Source organism: Calliopsis andreniformis, unplaced genomic scaffold (assembly GCF_051401765.1).
Source record: "Calliopsis andreniformis isolate RMS-2024a unplaced genomic scaffold, iyCalAndr_principal scaffold0022, whole genome shotgun sequence".
Taxonomy (NCBI): domain Eukaryota; kingdom Metazoa; phylum Arthropoda; class Insecta; order Hymenoptera; family Andrenidae; genus Calliopsis; species Calliopsis andreniformis.
In genome coordinates, this window is record NW_027480432.1 from 12,206,492 (window position 1) to 12,228,840 (window position 22,349).

At 31.0% G+C, this 22,349-nt stretch overlaps 1 protein-coding gene across 2 annotated transcripts in view; it reads right to left on the reverse strand.

The window, feature by feature from the left end:
* Positions 1-9,518: 9,518 nt before the first annotated feature.
* The window catches only part of Shn (zinc finger protein schnurri), an 84,795-nt gene continuing 71,964 nt past the window's right edge, over positions 9,519-22,349 (reverse strand). The window contains exons 7-10 of one of the 2 annotated variants that reach the window (XR_013003110.1): positions 21,972-22,158; positions 12,560-12,808; positions 11,099-12,083; positions 9,519-10,497 (exon numbers count right to left, since the gene is read on the reverse strand). Coding sequence is in view for 1 of the 2 variants with exons in the window: in XM_076390628.1 (XP_076246743.1) it covers positions 11,529-12,083; positions 12,560-12,808; positions 21,972-22,158 (991 nt within the window). In the remaining variant the exon portion in view is untranslated. Of the gene's footprint in view, positions 10,498-11,095; positions 12,084-12,559; positions 12,809-21,971; positions 22,159-22,349 lie in introns of those variants that run through there. The other variant, XM_076390628.1, reaches the window with a different exon arrangement.

Consider the following 22,349-nt stretch of genomic DNA (forward strand, 5'->3'; position numbering starts at 1 on the left):
ATTTCATTTATTGTTCATATATTTTATCATTCAAAGTTCTTGAATTAATTAAAATACAATACTTTTCTTTTCCAAATGCCTAATTTTATGTACAATGTAGAAATCTTAACTACATATTTCATGATTTTTTATAGTACTTATCATTCTTCATAGTCACATAGCACACAGCACAGTTTTTCATTTATTTCTACTGTGTATTATAAACCTCCAACATTTTCAGCTAACTTCTGAATCAAATTGTACACTGTTATTAAACACTTTTGTTCATGAAGGAGTTTTAACAAAATTAAAGGTCTTCAACAAAGTGGAACATCATATTTTTTATACTACAGTGCTATTGAATGTTTAACCCTGAATAAAAATTTATGCACAAGAAAAAATTAGACTTAAAAGCAATCGAGATCAATACATGTATACTCAGTATTCAACATTCGAACTTTAATTTGAAGAACATGATATTCTATTTTAAGAAATGATATTGTCACTTTTATCTGTTTACAAAAAAATAACATATGTGCTATGTAATTTCCCCCTTAGAATTATTCAATTCTTGTATGCTAACAATCATATGTATATCATGTAACACAATTTAATAATGCTGACAATATTGAATAAGAAAAAAAGCGTTAAGCTGTTTCTACACTGTTCTATAACAAAATATTGTTATATAACATATTTGGTTCTAATTTTGTTTCTAATTGCACATTACATTTTTATAATTTGTTACTAGATAGAGATATATTTTTTGTATTATAACAAGTTTGTAAATAAAGAATGACAACAGCAGCTTGTTTCATTGTTTTCTAAATTTCTTAGATCTTTAACAACATTTGTTGAATAATATATAACTTGCTATATAATACAGAAAATAATATTTTATGTAATGTTAGATATAACATTGAGATAATGTTACATTTAACATAATATTGAAATATCTAATACTATATTCAATTTCAAACAAGTTTTGCAAGTTTGCTATGTGACATGTTATGTTATTAGTTATGTGTTAAATAATGTAGATACAGCTTTACTCTCATTCATTTGTTTATAATATTACTGAAATGAATAGAATTATAGTAATGTTACAAATAAAACCTTATTATTATGTAATAGAAAATTGTTATGAAGAATAATGAATTTATATCAAATTTTTACTTAAAAGAAAATAATATATTTTAGCTAATATTTGTTCTTAAAAAAAAAGAAAAAAGTACATTTTAAATATGTACTTCAGATACAAGATTAACAGAATTGGAAGACACTTCAAAATGAAAGAGTTTAAAATTAATCTGGATAACCAATTTTGTTTCGAATTATGGATTATTTAAAATTATTGTAAAAATTAACATGATTTCATAGTAACATATATAAATATATACAAACATATCTTCTCTTTTATCAACAATAATTCTCATAATTGCTCGTATTAATATCATACAAATATATACGATATGGGTCACCTAAGGCTGGAATCACAAATATTTCTGTTGTTTTTTTATTATATTTGAGAAACAAAATGTTTTATAGGTACTCCAGTAGAGATTTTTCTTGTCAAAGCTTGTTATATTTGAAATTTCAAAATTTTAAATAAGTTTCTTTTAAAATTGATGATTTCCTTTAATGGACTTTAATGTGTTTGTATTATAATAGAGAAGAAAAGTTTTTTCAAAATTAGTACTATTATATATGTCTTCTAAGATTAGTTTGTATAGAGAACATAAATCTTGTCTTGAAATTGGTCTTGAAATTTTTAAAAGAAGCCATGTCATTTTATAAACAGAAAAGTAAGTTTTATCATACAGTTATCAAAAAGTGAAGATATTCGCAATTCTAGTTTTAAGTAACACATTCTGAACGTATATATGCTTCATGTGACAATAATTATGATATAATATTAATTTGTAATGTTAAAATACTCTTCAATGTTGCACTTCAAATACACAATCACATGCTAGTCCATTGTACCTCATGCTGATACAACGCTATTGTATATAAATATTATATTTTTTTTCCTATGACAACTATTTTCTTATACAGTACATTCCATCACTTTTCGGAGGAAAATTAGAAAGCTTTCTATCAGTACTTTCAGTTTTTTATTTGAAATATAACAATAGCAGGTAATTTTTTGTGGAGTAGGTTACTGTTTTTGCTGTATCAATATAAGTTATAATTTTCTATTTTGTAAAATAAATAAATTTTTAAGTTTATGGGTAAGATATTATGTGAGCCATCAAAATTTACAGGTCATTAATAAATAAAGTAATATTTTATTTGACTACTTAAACATGAAACACAATGAATTAAACTATGTATGTAAATCAAATTCTATGTAAAGGAATGTAACTTTTAAGATGTAACTAAAAATTTGTTGTGTTATTAAATTTTTCTTTCATATGTGTCAATATTACAATTAAACAGAGAAACAATAATAAAATGTTTAATGCACATTAAAAGAGATGGAAAAGTAATTTCTAAGTCTGAAGAATAAATAACAGTAGTTATCAGTATGACATAAATTTCTTTGAAAAGAGATTAAAAAATTGTAACTTAAATTTTGTGTAATAATTTAATCAAAATATAATATAAAATAAAACACTAATGTTCAATTATTCAATCAGTTTTCATCAGATGGTTATAAAAATACATTACCAAAATCGGTAAATAAATAAAAGTTCATTGGGTTTTAGACATTGGTTAAATTCAATTTTATTGTTGTAAAGTGTCTAGCCTTCTTTACGTTTATTGTGTATATTTTTAAATAATAAAAAACGTCAAATGAATATTTATGATTGATATATTGCTTGATTAAAACTATAATAGCCCAAGAAGATTTTCAAATTCATATGACTTTTTCTAGGTACAGTCATCATATATATATGTACATAATTATTCATCGGTAAGAATGTACAGGTGATTACTCAAGATCACGGGCTTGGTCGAGTGTGGGAAATGGGCAGAGTCTTGAGTAGGGTCCAGCAGGTTCCCGACAAACGAAAATGGGGGTAACCCTACGTTAGTGGTCAGTTAGATACTCTCGGATAGCTTGAAATTTTTGGGTCGGATTAGAAAAAGTCTCACGGAATAAAAACTGCACTACTTAGTTTTACATATTGATAATAGTGTTCGTAACATATTAATCCACTGAGGTCAAAAATAAAAAAAATTGAAATATTTATATGTAACACTAGAGTATAATAGGTTTTTGTAAGTCATAGATTTTTTTCTGTAAATCTTCTTCATCTTGTGGCCGTTATATAGCGTATAATGTATAGAATGTATACACGTTAATGTAATTTATCTCATTTACATACTGATTCGTTTAAAGAAAAGCAGTAGGGCAGATAATTTTTAAAATTATAAAGATAATTTTCCTTAATTAATTATACCAATTTCAAAAATTATTTTTATATCATGATTCGTTAATTATGTGGAACGAAATCACATGTAACAGATTTTTGAATAAAAAACGCGGTCATCCAGACAGAGGGGAAGAAAATTCAAACTTCAATGTACAATGTAAATGTAATGCATTTTTCGGAAAATATAATATTTCATAAATGGTGCAAGATTCATTTATGTATCATTTGTTATACGGCAAGTTGTTCCGGTAATACCCATCACGTCACATAAATAACAAGCGAATTAATTTTTTTCATTGTCTGGAAATATAGTCACTGAGACAAAATCAAAATTGTTGTCCACAATCGTAAAAGAAATATATTTCTTAAATGCTAATTTAAAATAAATTAATTTCAATATACTTAAAAATATTTGTTTTTTCTTCTTTCTGTCTGTTTAGAAATCATTTAGCATTACCATTTGATTAATTATATTATTTATAATATCGACTTTGAAATCATAGCATGATCCTAAACAGATCCTACTTGATTTCTGCTGATCTGACCCAAACATTTTGGACCACCCGAGAGCATAAAATTGTTTAACAACATCGGGTTGATCGAGTATGCATCTGTGTAGCTTGGGCCCCACCTGGACTCGCTGAGCGTCGACTTTTCTCGATTTGACCCGATTATTTGAATAACCGGCACATGGAACTGTTTGCACATCCCTTATTCTGTTTCCACCAGAAATATCAAAAAAATATATATACATATATTTCATGTCTCCCAAAACACGAGCAACAATAAAAGGATTGTCACTTTGAATATTATAATGATACAAACAACGAATGAGAAGACGGAATTTTCCGTATTCTATCGTCAATGAGTTAGAATATTCGCTTTACTCTGTGTAATTATGATTACACACGTATACCAAAAGTTTCAAGTAAAACTTCAATAATTAATCTACTATGTATGTCATTCTAAGAAAAAGAGTCCTTAGTAATAGATTTACTAAGTATTCATACTAAGTTCATCAAGTATTGTACAATACTTTATTTACAACACTATTTACATATAGTGGTTTTGGATTAATGTGTCACTTCTTTCGACTGCCGACTGGAAATCAATCAGTTTTCTTACAACAGTTTTCTCATAATTTTCTACGAATATCAATAGGTCTTGGACTTCTCCTCGGTACTTGCAATGTTAAGGATTGAAAACTATTAGTAGTAAAACTATTAGTATACAGCAGGAATCGTTAAAATCTTTTTTAGTTGGTCGACATTTTCATAAGATTTAGAGAAGAGCGATTTCAGGAGATATAGCTATTGTGCAAGACTCCCAAAACATACGTGAAATCACTTTGATGATTTCGAAGATTTACGGCGGGGAATAACTAGATTCTTAAACTTGGATATGAATCGTGATATGTCAAGAATATCAACAGTTGAGAATGGTGGCTTCAAAATACAAGACTTCGGGTCAAGTATTTTACGTGCAGTTAAATAATTATAAGAACAGAGCATACAGAAAGAGGTCATATAGAGCAATTCATGAATTTGGACTGGATGTCCCGAGTTTAGATCGAAAGTTATCAAAAAAAATTGAATGATATAGAAATATTTGTTTTTCTATAACTTCATTTTTGTATGCGACGATCCACACAAAAAATCTAACTGTACTATTTTTTAAAAATAAAACTGCATACTTTTTTATGTTGATCGATCATTTAAAATTCTCTGTATAAAAAGTACTATGGTATAATATTTAAAAAATTAATATTTCACGAGATAGTTTGAGTATTTCATGAAATATTGATTTTTTTATTGTATCATTTTGGGGCGAAAACGTATTTCGATGGGGAGGGAGAAAAAATATTTACAATCATTTGTTTTAGGCAAATTAATATTTTTTAGTTGCTCAATACCAGTGGCAGCTGGAATGTCAACTGGAATGTCAGCAAACCAACTAATGGTACCATGATACTTTTTTAGGTAGAATGTTCCAAAGAATTGATTAACATAAAAAAGATATGTACTTGCATCTAGAAAATAATCAATGTATTTTTTACATACATTACTGTATTCATGAGAAAAGTTAAGTTGTAGCAAAATAAACCTTTCCATATTATTCAATTTTCTGGTTTAACATTTTGTTCAATCTGTAATCGAATTGCGAATGTTACCTGGTTATTATTTAAGTACTGTCTTTTGCGTACTATTTAAATTTGTCCACATTTTTTTTGTAATGACAAAAAACAGTTTATATAATACTTTGACATATTGTATTTATGAAAGCCTGTATACACTTATAGACATTGCTGCAGTCACGTGTTCGCAGATAAGATCTGTGGATGTTTTATGTTTTATGTGCAAGCTTTATAGACTATTCACAGACAGTCTATCGGCTAGTACACTCTGAGGTACTGAAATATAGGACTAAATGTGTACACACGACATTGCTTATAATATGTAGTCTGTGCACACAATGTGTGTAAGTGTATAGAGGGTCTTAGAATCCTTCGATGCATAGATTTGAGACTCTCACGGCTCAACATCAAATAGTCTTACTGTTGAGATTTTCGGGTGTAAGTCGGAAGGATTATCCCAACCTTTTGGAAGGATTATCCTAACGTTTCGCTAGTATTGCAGCTGGCTTCACCAGAGGTCAAGAGACACACTGATACTGTACTGTACTGATATTGAGTATTTTACTGTATCGGTGTATCTCTTGACTTCTGATGAAGCCAGCTACAGTACTAGCGAAACGTTGGGATAATCCTTCTAAAAGAATGCGGCTTACACCCGAAAACCTTAATAATAAAAACTGTATAATTAGTATTCTTTAACCCTTATGCCAATAACCAAAATTGTTGTCCTCTAAAGAAAATGGGAAAAAAGATACCCAGGTAACCGATTATTGATAATAAGGGTTAAGCACGTGTTAGAGTAAAGACCTCTCTCTTCATGTTTAATGTTAACGAAGATCAAGCAGCATGAACCAGTCTGTCTGTGTAGATTCGGTACCGTTAGTACCGGGTGAATTTACTAATTGTGTTTGATACAATAGGCGAGTAGCAAACAATACCGCGTGAAGAAGCTACCGATGAAACAGTAGTGGATAAATAATAATTGTGCACATGTCAGAATTCCACTTCTGTGCAAATAGACCTGTAAATAACTCATAGCATCCATATATTGGCATAGTAAGGAATGGCTTACTTTTTCTTCTCGCCTGAATATTTGTTAATATGAGACAGATTTAGCTTTGTATAAGTCTAGGGATTGCTAAATGGCATTGCAAGAGCGCCTAACATTAGGAACTGATCCAACATAATAGTCAAATTATATGACTATAAAAACTAACATCCAGATGACTTTTTTCTAGAGCCTGAAAATTGACAACATGGCTGTCGCTGCTAAGCACAAGAAAAGAGGTCTCTGTGGGATATGTTTAACCGATGTTAATTAACTTTTCAAGGCTTTGATGCCTTGCTTATTTGTAATAACAAATACACAAATTGAAGACAGTTACAAATAAGAAATAGTTATGTTCTGTATGCAGCCGCATCACAAACGTATACATCGAAATATTCTGGAAGTATTCATATTAGCCGTCTTCAACAACACTGTGGCGTCATTAATTTCGTGGGTCGAAAGAAAATATTGGAAGAGCATAGTCAATGGAAGGCCTATATTTACTCGAACTTTGTCTAATGATGTAAGACGTAAAATTAAATTAAACCAGCAATCAGTCATTGTGCGAATTGAATGAAGTACCCAGCGTGTACAGTGAGATTTTGAACTGTTAAGCAGGCAACATTTAGATACATTTTACCCAATTACTTAAAGTAGTAATATAGAGATGAGTTGCCAGGAGCAAACGCAGAAGCGTAAGGATGTACACGTGCAAATCATTACAGCCGAGGTGAATATAGAGGTTTAGACGTTAGCGGTCAGATTATAGGCATTTGCTAAATTGTTTAGTCAACCCAGACAAGCAGGCTCAGATTTTAACTGCAACTGGAAATCTAGCGCCGCCTAAAGTAAGCCAATATTATTATAGAAAAATAAGAAGAACGGTGTGTTACAGACCATAAGCTTTACTTAGATCTGCATGATGATTGATATGGTTCATGGAAAAGTCATTAACAACAGGAAAGAACCAATCTTTGTCTTCAATTATGGAGTATGCCGCTGAGCAATAGTATTGTTAGAGTTGTGTATCGCGTCAAGAAAGCTGAAGATGTTACTATTCCTTCTTTGGGAGATTGGACGACAAAGACTGCTGCAGATCTGAAAGCTAACATTGACTTTGTCACTGAAGCAGTTGAAACTATTCAGATTTGTTCTGGGATAGAAATCGCTAAAATCAAAGTAGCTTTAATTGACAGACAAACTGGAGTAAGGGGTGCTTTAGGTGAAATCAGTACTTGTTATATAGAATATGTAGCCATGGTACAGAAGCTTAAAACACAAAATAATAAAATTGAGCAGAAAAGTATTGAAGGCATCGCATATAAAAGTTGTTTTAATGAAAAATCACGATTAAATAAAATATGGATAAAAGTTATCAAACATGGGCACGACATTGAAATTCATCGCCATGCCAATTAACAGAAATCCATTTGAGCGCTCGAGGTGCATTGCTCAATCAGCTTGAAAAGAATGAAGATATTTGTACAATGGAAAAGGACAGAGTTGCACGACAAGACTAAGTACTAAATTCGACTTTTCAGTTTCGTCTTATAACTATGACGTATTGTATAATATAAATGGTTGAGAAAAAGTGTGCACAGTTGCTGATCGGAGATTGGCGGTGACAGATATGGCAAATATATCGTATATGTAGGAGAAAGCAATAAATCGTGTTCATTTGGATGTTTTTCAAGGGTAGAAGTACATTAAACCCTTGTTAATCAACCCATATGTCTAACGTATGTTACTCAGAGAAACATACATAGAACTAGTCTTGAAACTGAAGAATTGATTATGTACAAAACAAACACAATTAACGTTGCCGGATTGCACTGCATTGCAGTTTACAGCGACTGTGATTCAGGCTGGTGAGCACGTAGGATTGGAGTTTTATTTTATTGTCTAATGGTCAAATTAAATCCTTTCAAATTGAAAAAGTTAACAAGAATTGGATACCTTTATATACTTCCTTTATATACTTATATAATGAGCAACCTTGTAATATCAACACTAGTATCGACAGATCCTATTAACATATGGATGAGTTTGTTTACCTAGATTGGTAGTAATGATATTCGAATGGCAGTGGCAAATATAATCTCATAGTTTCAGATGAATCAGCTTAAGTACGAAGCTTTGACTGCAGGGTTCATTTTGTTGTGATGGTGAAAGTCGTTCATTCAAGTTTACTTTGGTTTATGAACTACAATTTGGAAGATGAATATCTGGCATTTAGGGTGATAAACCATTTGAACTTCGTGGATTTCATTCAAAATATTTATTGGATCACGATAAGAATATTGAAGTAGACTACAAACCGAAAGAAACCAGTATTGAAGATACAATTGAAACAACAGATGTTACTATATTTATGAACTCTGTAAAAGTCAGAGCAACCTCTCGTTTCCTCATCCTCTTAATGCTCAAAGATTTCATTGACGATGTAAGAGTGAGACAATTAAATACTCATATATCTAATCGATGTAAGACAGGGTTTGCCACAATGAGTGTACCAATTGGGAAAATTATACTGAGATTATAGAGATAAGGGTTGCAATGACGTTATTTGAACCGTAAATTGGAACACACTTGAATGCGAGAGTAATGTAGAACATAGGTTATTTCTTCTCGATGGCTATTGCAATTAAAGAAGAGTTGGGACCACTTTGATCTTATTATAGAATTTTGAGACATAGCAACCTATCTTTCAACGTAATAAATTTCAAATATTTAGCAGGTGTTACTGTCACTTGGAAGAAAGTCTATAGAAGGAAAACATTCGGTCAGTTAAAATTAGTGCTTTCAAAAGTATATTCTACATAGACTGAAAAAGTTTGCATAAAAGAGCTGCTATGTTAGAAGGGACAAAGATAATAAAAATAGATATTCAAAAACTCAAAGGAACATCAGTAATGCAGAATATAGTTGAGGCTCAGGATGAAGTCTTAGCTCAGCTGATCTTATTATACAGCAGATCTTATTATACAGCAAAAGGAACACCTAAATTTATCTAAAAAAGTCATAGGAACATGCATATACTTATGTTTCTTTCACCCCCTGTTATATGATGACTATTAACTATTATCTATTCTCTTGACTTTTTAATAATTGGAATTAACGATGTTCTTGCTTCTAATATTTGTAGACATCTCTGATGAAAATTTATGGCATTTCTCAAGAATAGGTTTTCAGTTCAAATCTCTTAATGTATTTATTCCCAAAATTTATCAGACCAAATTTTGAATCTAACAATATTTTGAATTGGTATATATTTTTACAGTGTTTAACTGTAATTTTAATTATATACAATCATATCACAAAGAAGTTTTCTGAAGTTAGAGTTGTTCTAAGGAATCAGAACCTCGTTTTTTACTAATGATACAAAATTAACTTTGCCACTTATGTATGACTTTGACGTAGTGTGCAAATATGATAATCGAATGATACCATATAATTACATTTAGAGCCTGGTCACACGAGTGTTAATATAACAGATGTTATGACGTCCATCGTATGTTTTTCCTTGTTTTTCCAGATGAAAATAACAAAGGCACACATAAATCGTCCGTCAACGCTCGTGTGACTGGGCTTTTACTGTCTCAATGAAAGACGGAGTAATAAGTCCCAAAAGTGGAGCCAGACTGTCGTGAATATAAGACATTCTAAAAAAAAATACAATTAGGACCAAGAAAACTAGTACCATTCGCTGATGCTTTGCAATTGGTAAAATGTAAGAAACATTCTGGAAAAGATAATAACGAAGAAAAAAAATAATCTGGCAATAGGTTGTGAATATTTCGCGTATGAGTGGACGAAAGATTCCAAATTATGTATTTATGCCGCGACGGCCTATGTTCTTAATCCAGATCGAGAGAGATTGAAACAAGTCGTTGGAGATGTATGGGATGTAAGTTATAGATTAATATTGGCCGATCCGTCTGACATGACTAAACCTAAAAAAACGATTTTGGACGGAGCATTAGCTTCTAGTAGCAATGTTATGAAATGAAAGAAATAAAGAAATCTTATGACTTCATATTTTGTCTTTTTCTCAGAATGACATTTATAGATAGATTAGTAAATTTTCTATAAACTTTTGGTATATTTTGTGCTATATCCTTAATTGTAAATTTGTAGCATGTGTTATTATGTATGTACATACATGTACAGTTATATTTAATACTTTTAATTTGGCTATATGAATATAGTTGAAACATTGTGAGTGTTTTTTCAGAATTCAAAAATACATAGTGTTGTTCACAGAAATAAATTATTAAATTTCAATAAAAAGAATTCTTATATCCATTGGAAAGGTACTCATAAGGTACTCAAAGGAGCTTATATTGTTTCCTTATTTCAAGTACTAAACACTTTTTAAATAAGAATCAACGAAATTCTTTTATAAAAGAAGTTAAGCTTAATTTCATGTAATTTTATAATTCTATAACTAATTTCAGATATACTCGTTTTATCAAAAATATTAGATCTTTAAAAAGGAAAAAATTTTCTTACTGATAAAAAAATCTGAAGTAAAGAATTTAAAATGTTATTTACCTTCTGCTGAAAGTATTTCTTCAATGTACTACAAAGCAAGATATATATGATTTGAATGAATAGAAATTACTGAGTTTCGGTGTACATAGAATCTGAATGTACGTACTTTTTATTTACGTTGGCTCGTAAATTAGGAGTTAGATAAGCCAAATTTTCGTGACACTATTAATAATTTGTCTTGATTGTGGTATTTACGATATATTACTATAGTGACAAATTTTCTTAAATATGAGTATTTTGCAATGAAATTTCACTTTTCTATATTCTGCAATTGCAACAATGAACACTATTTCTAACCAGTGACACTATCTTTAATCATGAAATTTCCTTCGAAATGTGATGGTATCTTTTTACTACAACTATTTCATCTGTACAACATTCATTCAAGAACAACTTCACTGATTTCCTGATTTATTATATTATTTTGGCACTATGTATCTTCAGCTTTTTGTCTATTCTGATCTTCCTTGACTACAAATTCCTCCATAATTATTTTTTGAGTATTCTCTTTCTCTCTACACATGTTCACATTTCTATCCCCGTGTATATTTGTACTAGAATCCGATTCGATATTATGTTCAACAAAACAGTGTACTTGCAATTCGTTCATAGTACGCATAGATACTGTGCAAACTTGGCACTTGTATGATTGTATGCTTTCATCCACTTTCGAATCTTCTACAGAAAACGTAGCTTGTTGATTTGGTTTCTCTTTCATGCTGTATTCTCGTCTCTGTTGATTAAATTGAGAATTCCCAAGGAGAACATCAGACTTTGAATCTTCGTTGGCAATTGGCACATGATATGATCGAGACATCTCTGCATCCGTCACTTTCACAGGACATGGATGCATTGCGTGTTGTGGTATAGGTTCGCCTTCGTCCGAGGAAGTTTCACCACCACTAATTATTTGATTTGGAATCGTCTCGGGATCCCACTGTCCTATTTTACTAGAATCCTTTTCACAAAGTCTTTGAGCCAACATCTAGAATCAAAGAAACAGTGTAGACGACATAGGATAGAAATAGAAAGTAATTCTTTGAAGCTATATGTTAAAGAACTAAAGTATATAATATATGTTTACTTCCACGATTCTACCTAACTTTTTTATTACTTGCGTTGAAATGATGTGCTATGCGCGTAATTAACTGCCTTAAATATGTACATAATATACATAATACGTCTGATTTGTTGCTTTGAACACATTTGTTACGCATGATCACTGATTATTGTCAATGTTAGTAATTAAATATTTGTCATACATATATCATACACGTTAGAATACTTTCAGTAAAAATAATAAATAGTTTAATCACAGTGTTGGAAAGAAAGAAAGAATTAACTACAAGAGATTAAGATTTTGTTTCATTAAAATTTCATAACATGTATTTTAATTGAATAAAGAACTATATTAAGGAATATTGTAAAAAATATTAGAAAATGTTTGGATGAATCTCATACCTGAAGACTAGTAAGACTATTATCACAGTCAGTAGTATCAATGTCATTTAAATTGATACCGGATCTTTCCATCTCAGCATATGTTCCAAATGGTAATTTACCTAAGCACTCTAATTTCATAATATGCATTTTGCTACGAAGATGTTTTGCTAAATGTCCATGTATTCTGAACGCTATTTTGCAGTCTGTGCACTTGAATGGTCTAGGATTGCTGGTGGTAGCAGCCCCAAATGTGGAAGTCATACTGACCTGTAATGTATAATGGTCAATAATAAAATTAAAGAGCTTTTCAGTCTCATTGCCAAATTGGTAAATTTAATAAAGAACATGTAAAACATTGAATGTATCTTTAATTAACTGGAATTACAAAGAGTGATTTCAGAGATTATAAGAAGTTGTTACATAGAAAAATTTCCGTGTTTTAATGTATTTTACTTTTTTGTCAATTTATTATTGTTGGAAATACCTATTATATATTATTTGATTATGCTTATCAGGAGAAAAAAGATTTTACTACCGGTTTCTTTTGTTCAAAATATATGTATAATGTAGAGATCATATTGCACGATTTTGATATAGATCTTATTCTACTTATTTTATATGAGAGAATGAAGAAATATCACTCTCTCTATTAATTCTAATTTTGTTTAAATATCTACGTATAACTCAGGACCATAAGCATGTATCAAGATGAGCAATCTGTTTTGAGTATGCATAATTCTGTTTCGGGATAATGGAAAAGAACGGTAATGAAAATGAACAGAAAGGGAGCAAAGAATGAGAAAATCATAATGTGTCGCGACTACGCCTAAAAAAAGGAAAAATTTGTTATTAATTACAATTGACATAAATTATTAATTTTCATACGTAATTTTTACTGAAATAGAAATTGAATTAGAGTCATCGAGATCAATTGTAAACTATGAAGTAAAGGATTTATAAATGATCTTGTAGTGTCCTACTATAATAATGTAGGTATGCATAAACATAATAGCATGTTACTTTAACGACTAATTTTCTAAAGAAGTAAATTATGAATGTATGAGTCTCTTTTTATGCAGTAGACGTGTACAGTGTAAAAAATCGTGTAAACATAGATTCACCTACAAGTTAAGACTTACAAATTACAACTTATAAATCAAGTTTTACACAACTTTGTTTACACCATTCTTTTTATACGGTACACAATTATGCATCTGCCACGTAAAAAGAATTCCAGATGTATTATGCTGGTCCAAGCATCCACAAGGTATCTCAATTAAAAAATCTGATCTTCTCTCTGTATCATATCTATATTTATTATGTACTGTAGTGCTTAAATTATCATATAAATTATGCTTTCAATTACATATTAAATATTTAAGCTATATGTATATGAAAAAAAGTTTAATTCTAATAAGATAGATTTCGTTATATCGTATCGGTGATAAAGAAAAACTTTTAACGGAAATCTTATTCATCGTATTTGTTATCATTCAATTTCTGTTTGTCAAATCGTAAGTTAAAAATAAATTGCTTACAGATACTTATTACAACAATTTCTCAAGTTATGAATAGCTTTCTATTTTAACTAACTAAACGAATGTTTCGAGAAACAGGTAACAGTTTTTTAGAAATATAAATCGTAACATCATGATATGTTTATAATGGTCTTCAGGTGTGTAGTTTTTATCACTGCACTGAAACATTCCTACCTTCAAACTGAGTGACATACAAGTAGCCATTAATCTTTCTGTATTATAATACTGATTAATAACTACGAAATGATGTATTCCAAATTTATAATAGCGACAATGCTCGGTCTTTAACGATTTATGATTAGGACTTAGGATGTGTGTAGTCTAAACAGAGAGTAATTCAGATAAACAGTTCTACCAGCAGGTGATTACTAGCGACCACGTTGGGTCTTCTAACTATTGGCTTTCTGAAACTGCTTGTTAATGAAAGAATGTTTGGAAATGGCAAGTGACCCAACGACGTCGTGTTACTAAAGAATAAGAATATTGATCCTGGAGGATCTGGCTATGAAGTAGGAAAACCTATGTCTTTTGATAAGAGGACTGTGATGAAACCCACAGCACTTACTTCAGAACCGTCAATTAGAAACGCATTCTAAAAGAATTTCTCACACCTATGTACTATACATAATACATCTATAGCATAGAAATCGCAGAAAAAGAGGAGTTCATCGATGAGTTCAGACCCACCATGAACGTTCACCGTCTGTGGACTGATGCCCAACTCCGACGACTCTCCCGATTCTCTTGTGTTTTGCGCTCTTCTTGTGTAATTCTATGGAGATCTGAATACCACTCGGTATTCAAATATACTCGGGTTAATAAGACGAGTCAGCAAAGAAAAACAAAATTTTCGCGTGTCTGTCAAATGACGTTCAAGTGATACGTTCAAGGACGAACCTGAAAAAATACTGAAATAAACAGTTAGAAATCTACGTTTGCCTTTTTGCTTCCGCTGTGTGCTTTAGTTATAACTGTCTCAAGTTCTGATTATGAATGGAAAAGTATTAGAACGTCACCTTTTAAAAGACGTATTAAATATTAATTTTTTGATACTCGTACAGGGATCAGGAAACTGTAAATTCAGTCCTGCTCTGCCGCATCAAGCCTATACTTACAGACACGGTCTGTGTATAGTGCGTGCATACGAACTTCAGGAATCGAGTGAGGCAAAAATGCTGATTTGCGAGTGAGCAGATGTTTTCCTCCAAACATTTGTGTACTATTCGTATTTTTATTACTTGTTTAGACTAAAATAAGTTTTAAGAAAATAATCAATCAGATACCTTTTACAGAATATTATCAATATCTTAATATCGAATTCAAATAAATTTTGCAAAATTATAATCTCCAAAATATATTATGATACAAAAAATATTATCTTGTATATTTTAAAAAGAATATATGTATACATTTATTTATTTATTTCTTACAGAAATTAACGACATAGTTAAGTTGAACATTAAAATAGTTTTACATGTATGAAACATTGGTATATCACTCTTTTGAAACTGCATAGGTAGTATATATTGTACTAGCATAGCTTATACATCGTGCCCACATGTGACGTCACGTATATGTTTTATCTTTGCTTCAGGGAAATTATCTGATGCCCGCGCCATGTTTATAAATGTATATGCTTTAAGCGTCCCGTTTGACCTGTCTATAATATCTCCCTAATGTCAAAAGTCTTAGGCTCACCAATGCGATATATTAGCCAGTTCGTAGGACATTTTAAATTCTGAAGGAAAGTTCGAGTCGAACAAACAAAATCAAAAGATGAAATCAAAACCACCATTACTCAAACTGTGAGCTATAAAACAATGTTCTATCGACTACTTCTTTTTGTCATAATTTATATGACGAGTCTAGTATTAAACAGTTTGTGGTCAAGTTCTCGATGTACTGGTTGAAAACTGTTATAATTTCGATTTCAGTTCTTGCGACAGTTAAGAAGAACTTTTATTCTGAATAGCTGTTATGAGGAATCGAAATTTCGGACTATATCTGTTTCAGTTACGGTTCTACGTCAGTTCTCATATCAGTTCTATAACCGTTATACTTTCAGCTCTATATTGGTTCCAAAACAGTTATAGAACCGATTCTTGAACGATTTCATTACGGTAAATGAAATCGTAATATGTCAAGGGTCACAATTCTAAATGTTGATTAATGTAACTACATGTACATAAGAATATTTTTTAGAAAATTATTGTAAAAAATAGATACATGTATATACACGTATCAGCGCTGTCCAAACAAGAACTCGTGTGCTCTGTGCTTTACTCCCCTTTTCATTGTGAAGCAAACAACGCGACATGATACGGTATTTACGTTAGTGTCTTTATGTGAAGAAAGCTCAAACACTATAAATGACATATGTTACAGTAACAAAAACCAAAAAGGCGGTTGGAAGGGAAGGAAGTGAGCTAAGAGCTCTGCTGCAGGACAGCGTTGATATGTGTATGTATATGTATCTATTTTTATAATAATTTTCTAAAAAATATACTTATGTACAGGGTATAAAAAAATGAATTGTCGTGGCTTTCAGGGGTGAATGTACACCTCTAGATTGGTAGAAATTTGCAAAAAAAACTCGTCCACAAAATTGTTTATAATATTAAACATTAATATTAATTTTTTCATTGCGTAACTGTATTCAGATCGATTCGTAAAGAAAATGTTTCATTGGAATCATATGCCCCAAACGAACTGTTTAGTCAGGAAAAATTGTTAAAGATTTGGCATCGATTTGTCTGTGTACAGTCACACACAAAAACATGGACCTACTACTGTTCTGGTACATGGCAACATCTACCCTGAACGTGAGATCCAGGATAGTGGTGAGCGTATCCCACACTGAAGATCTAACAAGGTGCATTGACCTAATAAGTAATTCGTGTGACTTTTCTTTCTTTTCAATACATCCAATATTATATGGCAAAATCAACAATCGTGAACTATAATATTATATGTAATTATATTTACTTACCTATTCTATGTTTAAATTTTATATCTCTTATTGTTTTAAGGCATGAAAGAAATCAACGGTCTCTTAGACGTACTTCCGATGGTGTTAAAACGATTCTGACCTGACTTGAGTTCTGTAAGGCCCATCGCAGCATTTGAATATTTGTAAACGCAGATGTCCAGTTAAAGTCAATGTTACTTTCTCTATGGTCCTTCCCTTTTCTTAAGAATATCTCCCAAAGGACATGCAAAATTGGTAACGGGTTACTGTCAACTTTGGGTTCGAAATTTTCGGAAAATTAAGCAAAAAGCTCCAAAAGGTTAAAACCGTTTTAACAACAACACCGAAAACATGTCTAAGTGACCGTTGGTTTCCTTGCAGTCTTACTTAAAGTTTTTAGTTTTTTGTCTATTAAATTAGTTTAAATCTACTTTATTAGTATTATATATGTATGTGTTGTATATATGTAACACAATATGACAGTTATTAATACTTAAACTACTGTTAAGATTGGTGCAGTGCTATCTGTTATTAATGTTTCAGTGCTTGATCGTTAACGTTTGACTATCAGTGTTATTTAGAAGATTTTTATTATTAGTGAATTTGTCGCTTTTGTGCTAGAGGGAAAGTATTCCAAAAATTAGGACAAAAGAACAGGAAATAGAAGGTTTAAACATCGACTAGGTGAGTAAATATATTATAATTACATATAATATTGTAGTTCACGATTGTTGATTTTGCCATATTATATTGGAAGTATTGAAAAGAAAGAAAAGTTACTTAAATTAGACTTATTAGGTCAATGCACTTTGTTAAGCTTTCAGTGTTGGGGTATGCTCACTACTATGCTGGACCCCACGTTCAGGGTAGACGTTGAGTACCAAAGTAATGATAGGCCCATGCTCCTATGTGATCCCATGCCAAATCTTTAACAATTTTTTCTGACTAAACAGTTTGTTTGTGGCATATGATTCATTTCAAACATTTTTTCTGCTAAAAGTTCTAAATGCGATTACGTAATAAAAAAAATTAATATTATTTTTCGGACACGTAGATTCACTCCCTTCAGCCATGACTATTAATATTTTTACACCCTGTACATGTAGATTAATCGACATTTAGAGCCGTATCTTCTGACATGGTACGATTTCATTTACTGTAATGAAATCGATGTGAGAATTGGTTCTATAACTGTTTTGGAATCGATATAGAACCGAAAAAGTAACAGTTATAGAACTGATAAGGGAGCTGACGTAGAAGCGTAACTAAAACAAATACACATAGTCCGAAATTTCGATTCTTTATAACAGTTATTTAGAATAAAAGTTCTTCATAACTGTTTCAGTTAATACATTTATGTAACAGTTTGAAACAGTTATTTTTGGAACCGTTTCAAGCCTTGAGCCTTTCTGTGAGAAATTACACTATTCAAATTATGTGCGCCATGATAAAATTATGAATCTGATTAATTCTTTTTGATTCACTTTGAAGCTTCTTTTTTTAGCAGAAGAACTTTATTACATTGACTAGCTTTTAGAGTTTCAATTTAAAAACAATTTAGAGTTTATTATGGATTGTCTTGGCTATTTCAGAATATAAGATTTTCAATTACCGAAAATTGATAATCTGTTGACAAGTGCATTAAAGTAACAATAATTAATGTTCCTTCATCTTTTTTTTTAATTTTTTAAACAATTCGTCAACATAATTGTATTGAAACGACAAGACTTATTCTCAAATATTTAGTTTCGTCAAGAATGCTAATAATTATAACTATTTGGTGAAAAATGTGCGTTACGTGAGGTAAATTTATACGTTAATAAGTGTTTTCTGCGATTTTGACTTAATCAATATAACTAAACAGTATAGTTTCTGCTCATTTCATGTCTCATGTTTCATTTCATGCACTGTTATAGTTGTTCCTGGGGGGGGGGTTCTCTAACATATTTTTTAAGTCTTTTTTGAATAATTTAGAACTTAACTACAATCGTATTGTACATTCCTATTTAAAACCCTAATGTTATAGTACCGTAGTTCAAGAATGGTACGAAACCTACTGTCCGGTGACGTCACGAGGTAAAACACGAACTTTTCGAATGGGGTGGGGATTGGCCCGATAACCAGTGATTGCTAAGAATCCACGTATCATTCGAAAAGTTCTCTCTCTACCTCGTGACGTCACCAGACAGCAGGTTTCATACCATCCCTGTCGTAGTTACTAGAGTTCTGCATCAGGCGGATATATCGCGGGTTCACTTGGCTGTTACCCTTTCGTATTTCAGTTCCGTCTGATCCAACTGTACCCACTATCGGATAAGTTGCGTAGGCGCTGCTTTTTATCTGTCAATAGCAACAACATATATCCGTACATATATCCAACTCGCTCGCACTCGTGCATTTACTTTATTTATCGATCATTATTTTATGAATAAATATATTGGAATATAGTTACTGTCTCAAAATAAAATTTTTTTTAACACACACGTTATTACCGATTTTAGTAACAAAGTAGATATTAAAGAAAATTAATGATGAAACAACAGAAAGATATTTTACTTAAAAAATGAATAAAGTAATGTGATTATTTTTCTGTTTTCTAATGTTTTAAAATATAACAATAGTACTAATCACATTGTCATACATATTTATGAAATTTCTATAAAAATGAATGTTAAATATTATTACTGTCAAATGAAGAATAAAAACAGTCAGTTGATGAAATAGTAACCATTTCAATAAAATTCAAAAAGGAGTAAAATAACAATGAATGCATAGCAGTTCTTATATTTCTATAAAAGTACTCCTTTTCCTCGCAACTTATATAGACTATATTTTTAATGTACGCATATCGAATAACAAACACATCATTTTATTTTTTCAAAATTCGACAGATGGAACTGACTGTAACTTACACCTCTGAGACTAAAAAATTCGCAAATGAAAATTTTCTTTTGTAATGCTTATTATATTTAATTAACAGTTTTTATTTTCTTTTATTTTTGTTACTTGGTGTCTTTTTGTCATGTATACATAGCACATAAAATTATTTTGTGCAACATGTAGTTTTAGTTACATGTTATAAATCGTTATGTTTATTTTTATAACTATAATTTATTTATAGTATTTTAAGTTTTATTAATTTCCTACGCTAGATAACTATAATGTACATACACTAAAAATGATAAATTGCGTAGATTTTACAGTCTATCCAACTCTTGGAGAAAACAGAACCGCGGATAGAACCTGTCCGATGCAGAACTCTGGTGGTTACTAACTACCTATCTTAATGAAAATGGTTCAGCTGACCCCAATCTTCTCTATACTTCGTTCACTGGGAGAACGCAGTTGTCGGTTGACGAGTTTTCGTACCCTTTGCGCAGTTCACGCCTACGCTCATTAGTTATTGGCTCTGTCACTCCCGAGCACATCCCTACTCATGAACCCCTTGTTGGGCCCTTGGAGGTCCTACCATTTCTAAAGAAAGTCACTTCTTCAAGTGTTAGCTCATAAACGGTGTGAAAGAAATTTTGAGCAAGCAAACGATATTCTTTTAGATTTTAGTTTTCTCCGAAAGTATTAATGCGGCTCTGTTAGCAAATAAAAATCTTCTTGAATATCGTCTCTGTCGACCGAAAACGTGCTGGTACTAGTCAGTATTCTTACTGCGTTGCAATACCATAAACGACCCTAGATTTCCCGTGTCATAAACTACCTGGTCGCATTGAACATTTTGTAGGAAATCCAGGAAACAGTTCTACCGTTGCTGTTTCTTTATAATCAAATAAGCTGTGAATTCTTATACATTGATATCTCAATAAATATTGTTTCTTAATAGATAGAAACATTTGTTTCATTTGGACACTAGGTATACAGAGTAGAAAGAAGCAAGGCGTGTCCTTTTAGGCTCTTGAATCCTTCACCAATCTCAGTGGAAAAGTCAGTCGGGGCAATGGAAGCCATCTGCGTGAAACGACTGCGTTCTCTCAGTGAACGCAGTATAGAACATTAGATATGTAATTATAATTGTCCTGAAATGATATCCGATAGGCTGATGAACTCTTATTAATGATGACAGAAAGTATATCGTAAGTTTGTTAATAAGTATATAGCAACTCTTAATCTATTATTAAATTAAAATTTTTTTAACTTTGTCACGCGATCGAATTGAATGAAAAAGTGATACCACAATTGAAGCAGGATTAATAAAGAGCAGGTGATAAACTCTGAAAATGTTTAAGTTTTAAATAAAGTTGCGTCTCCATTTGGAAATAAGTCGAGAAACTCGTTGTTAGATTGCCGTAAGGCCTTCATTTGTTTGGGACTAATGTCACAAAAATGTCACGCAATAATTCCACGATAGCCCTTCGACAGTTTCATGATAGTCACAGAACACACTGTGGCTATTTATTTCGTGCTTTGATTCCAGATATAGATTCACCGTTAGAAAACGTTGATAGAGATACTTTTCAGAGAATTTTATAAAACTGGAACGGATAAATTAAACAGACTTCAGTGTATAACTCAATAGAATACTGTGATCCAATTCAACGAATCAGTAGATTGAAACCTAAACAAAGTCTCCACTCATCTGACAAGTGACTACATTTGAAGAAGTAGCAAATCTACAAAAAGATAACACTTTTCTAATCATGAATCATCGTTTGATTTCAAACTATTTTTAATAAAAATATATCGGTTTCTTTATATTGTGGAAATCTTTTTCCAAAATATGCATGCAATTTTCAGAATGTTTAGTATAATGAATTACAATAGTTCTTTATCTGATTGCTATGCTCATTGTTTGAAAGTTAGATTAGTTTTTACAAGAACCATCATTGAATAAATTAACATTGTAAATAAATTACTTAATACTTATTTAATAAAAAAATGAATAATTATAATGAATAGATGTTTAATTAATTACCTTATTGTGATGAGAAACTGATCTTTCATGTTTTGTCAAGTGACCCTTGGTTCGGAAAGAAACTGCGCAACTTTCACATCTGAATGGTCTCTCAAAATAATGAATGTTGATATGCAACCTTAACTGACTAGGCTTGCTGAACACCTTGTTACAAATTCCGCAGACGCTTCTACCATCTTCAGTCACACTGTAACTACATTCGGTAGATTCAGTTCTTTCAACGAAAAGTATTTTGATATTCGAAAGAAAAAGAAATAATAAATAAATTAAATGTTAAAATGGCGTTGTATTTATATTGCAGAATTGTTCAATGATCGTGAAATTAAGTAATAGTGAAAATTTTCTTTCAAAGCATTTCAGTTTATTTTTGCCCTTACT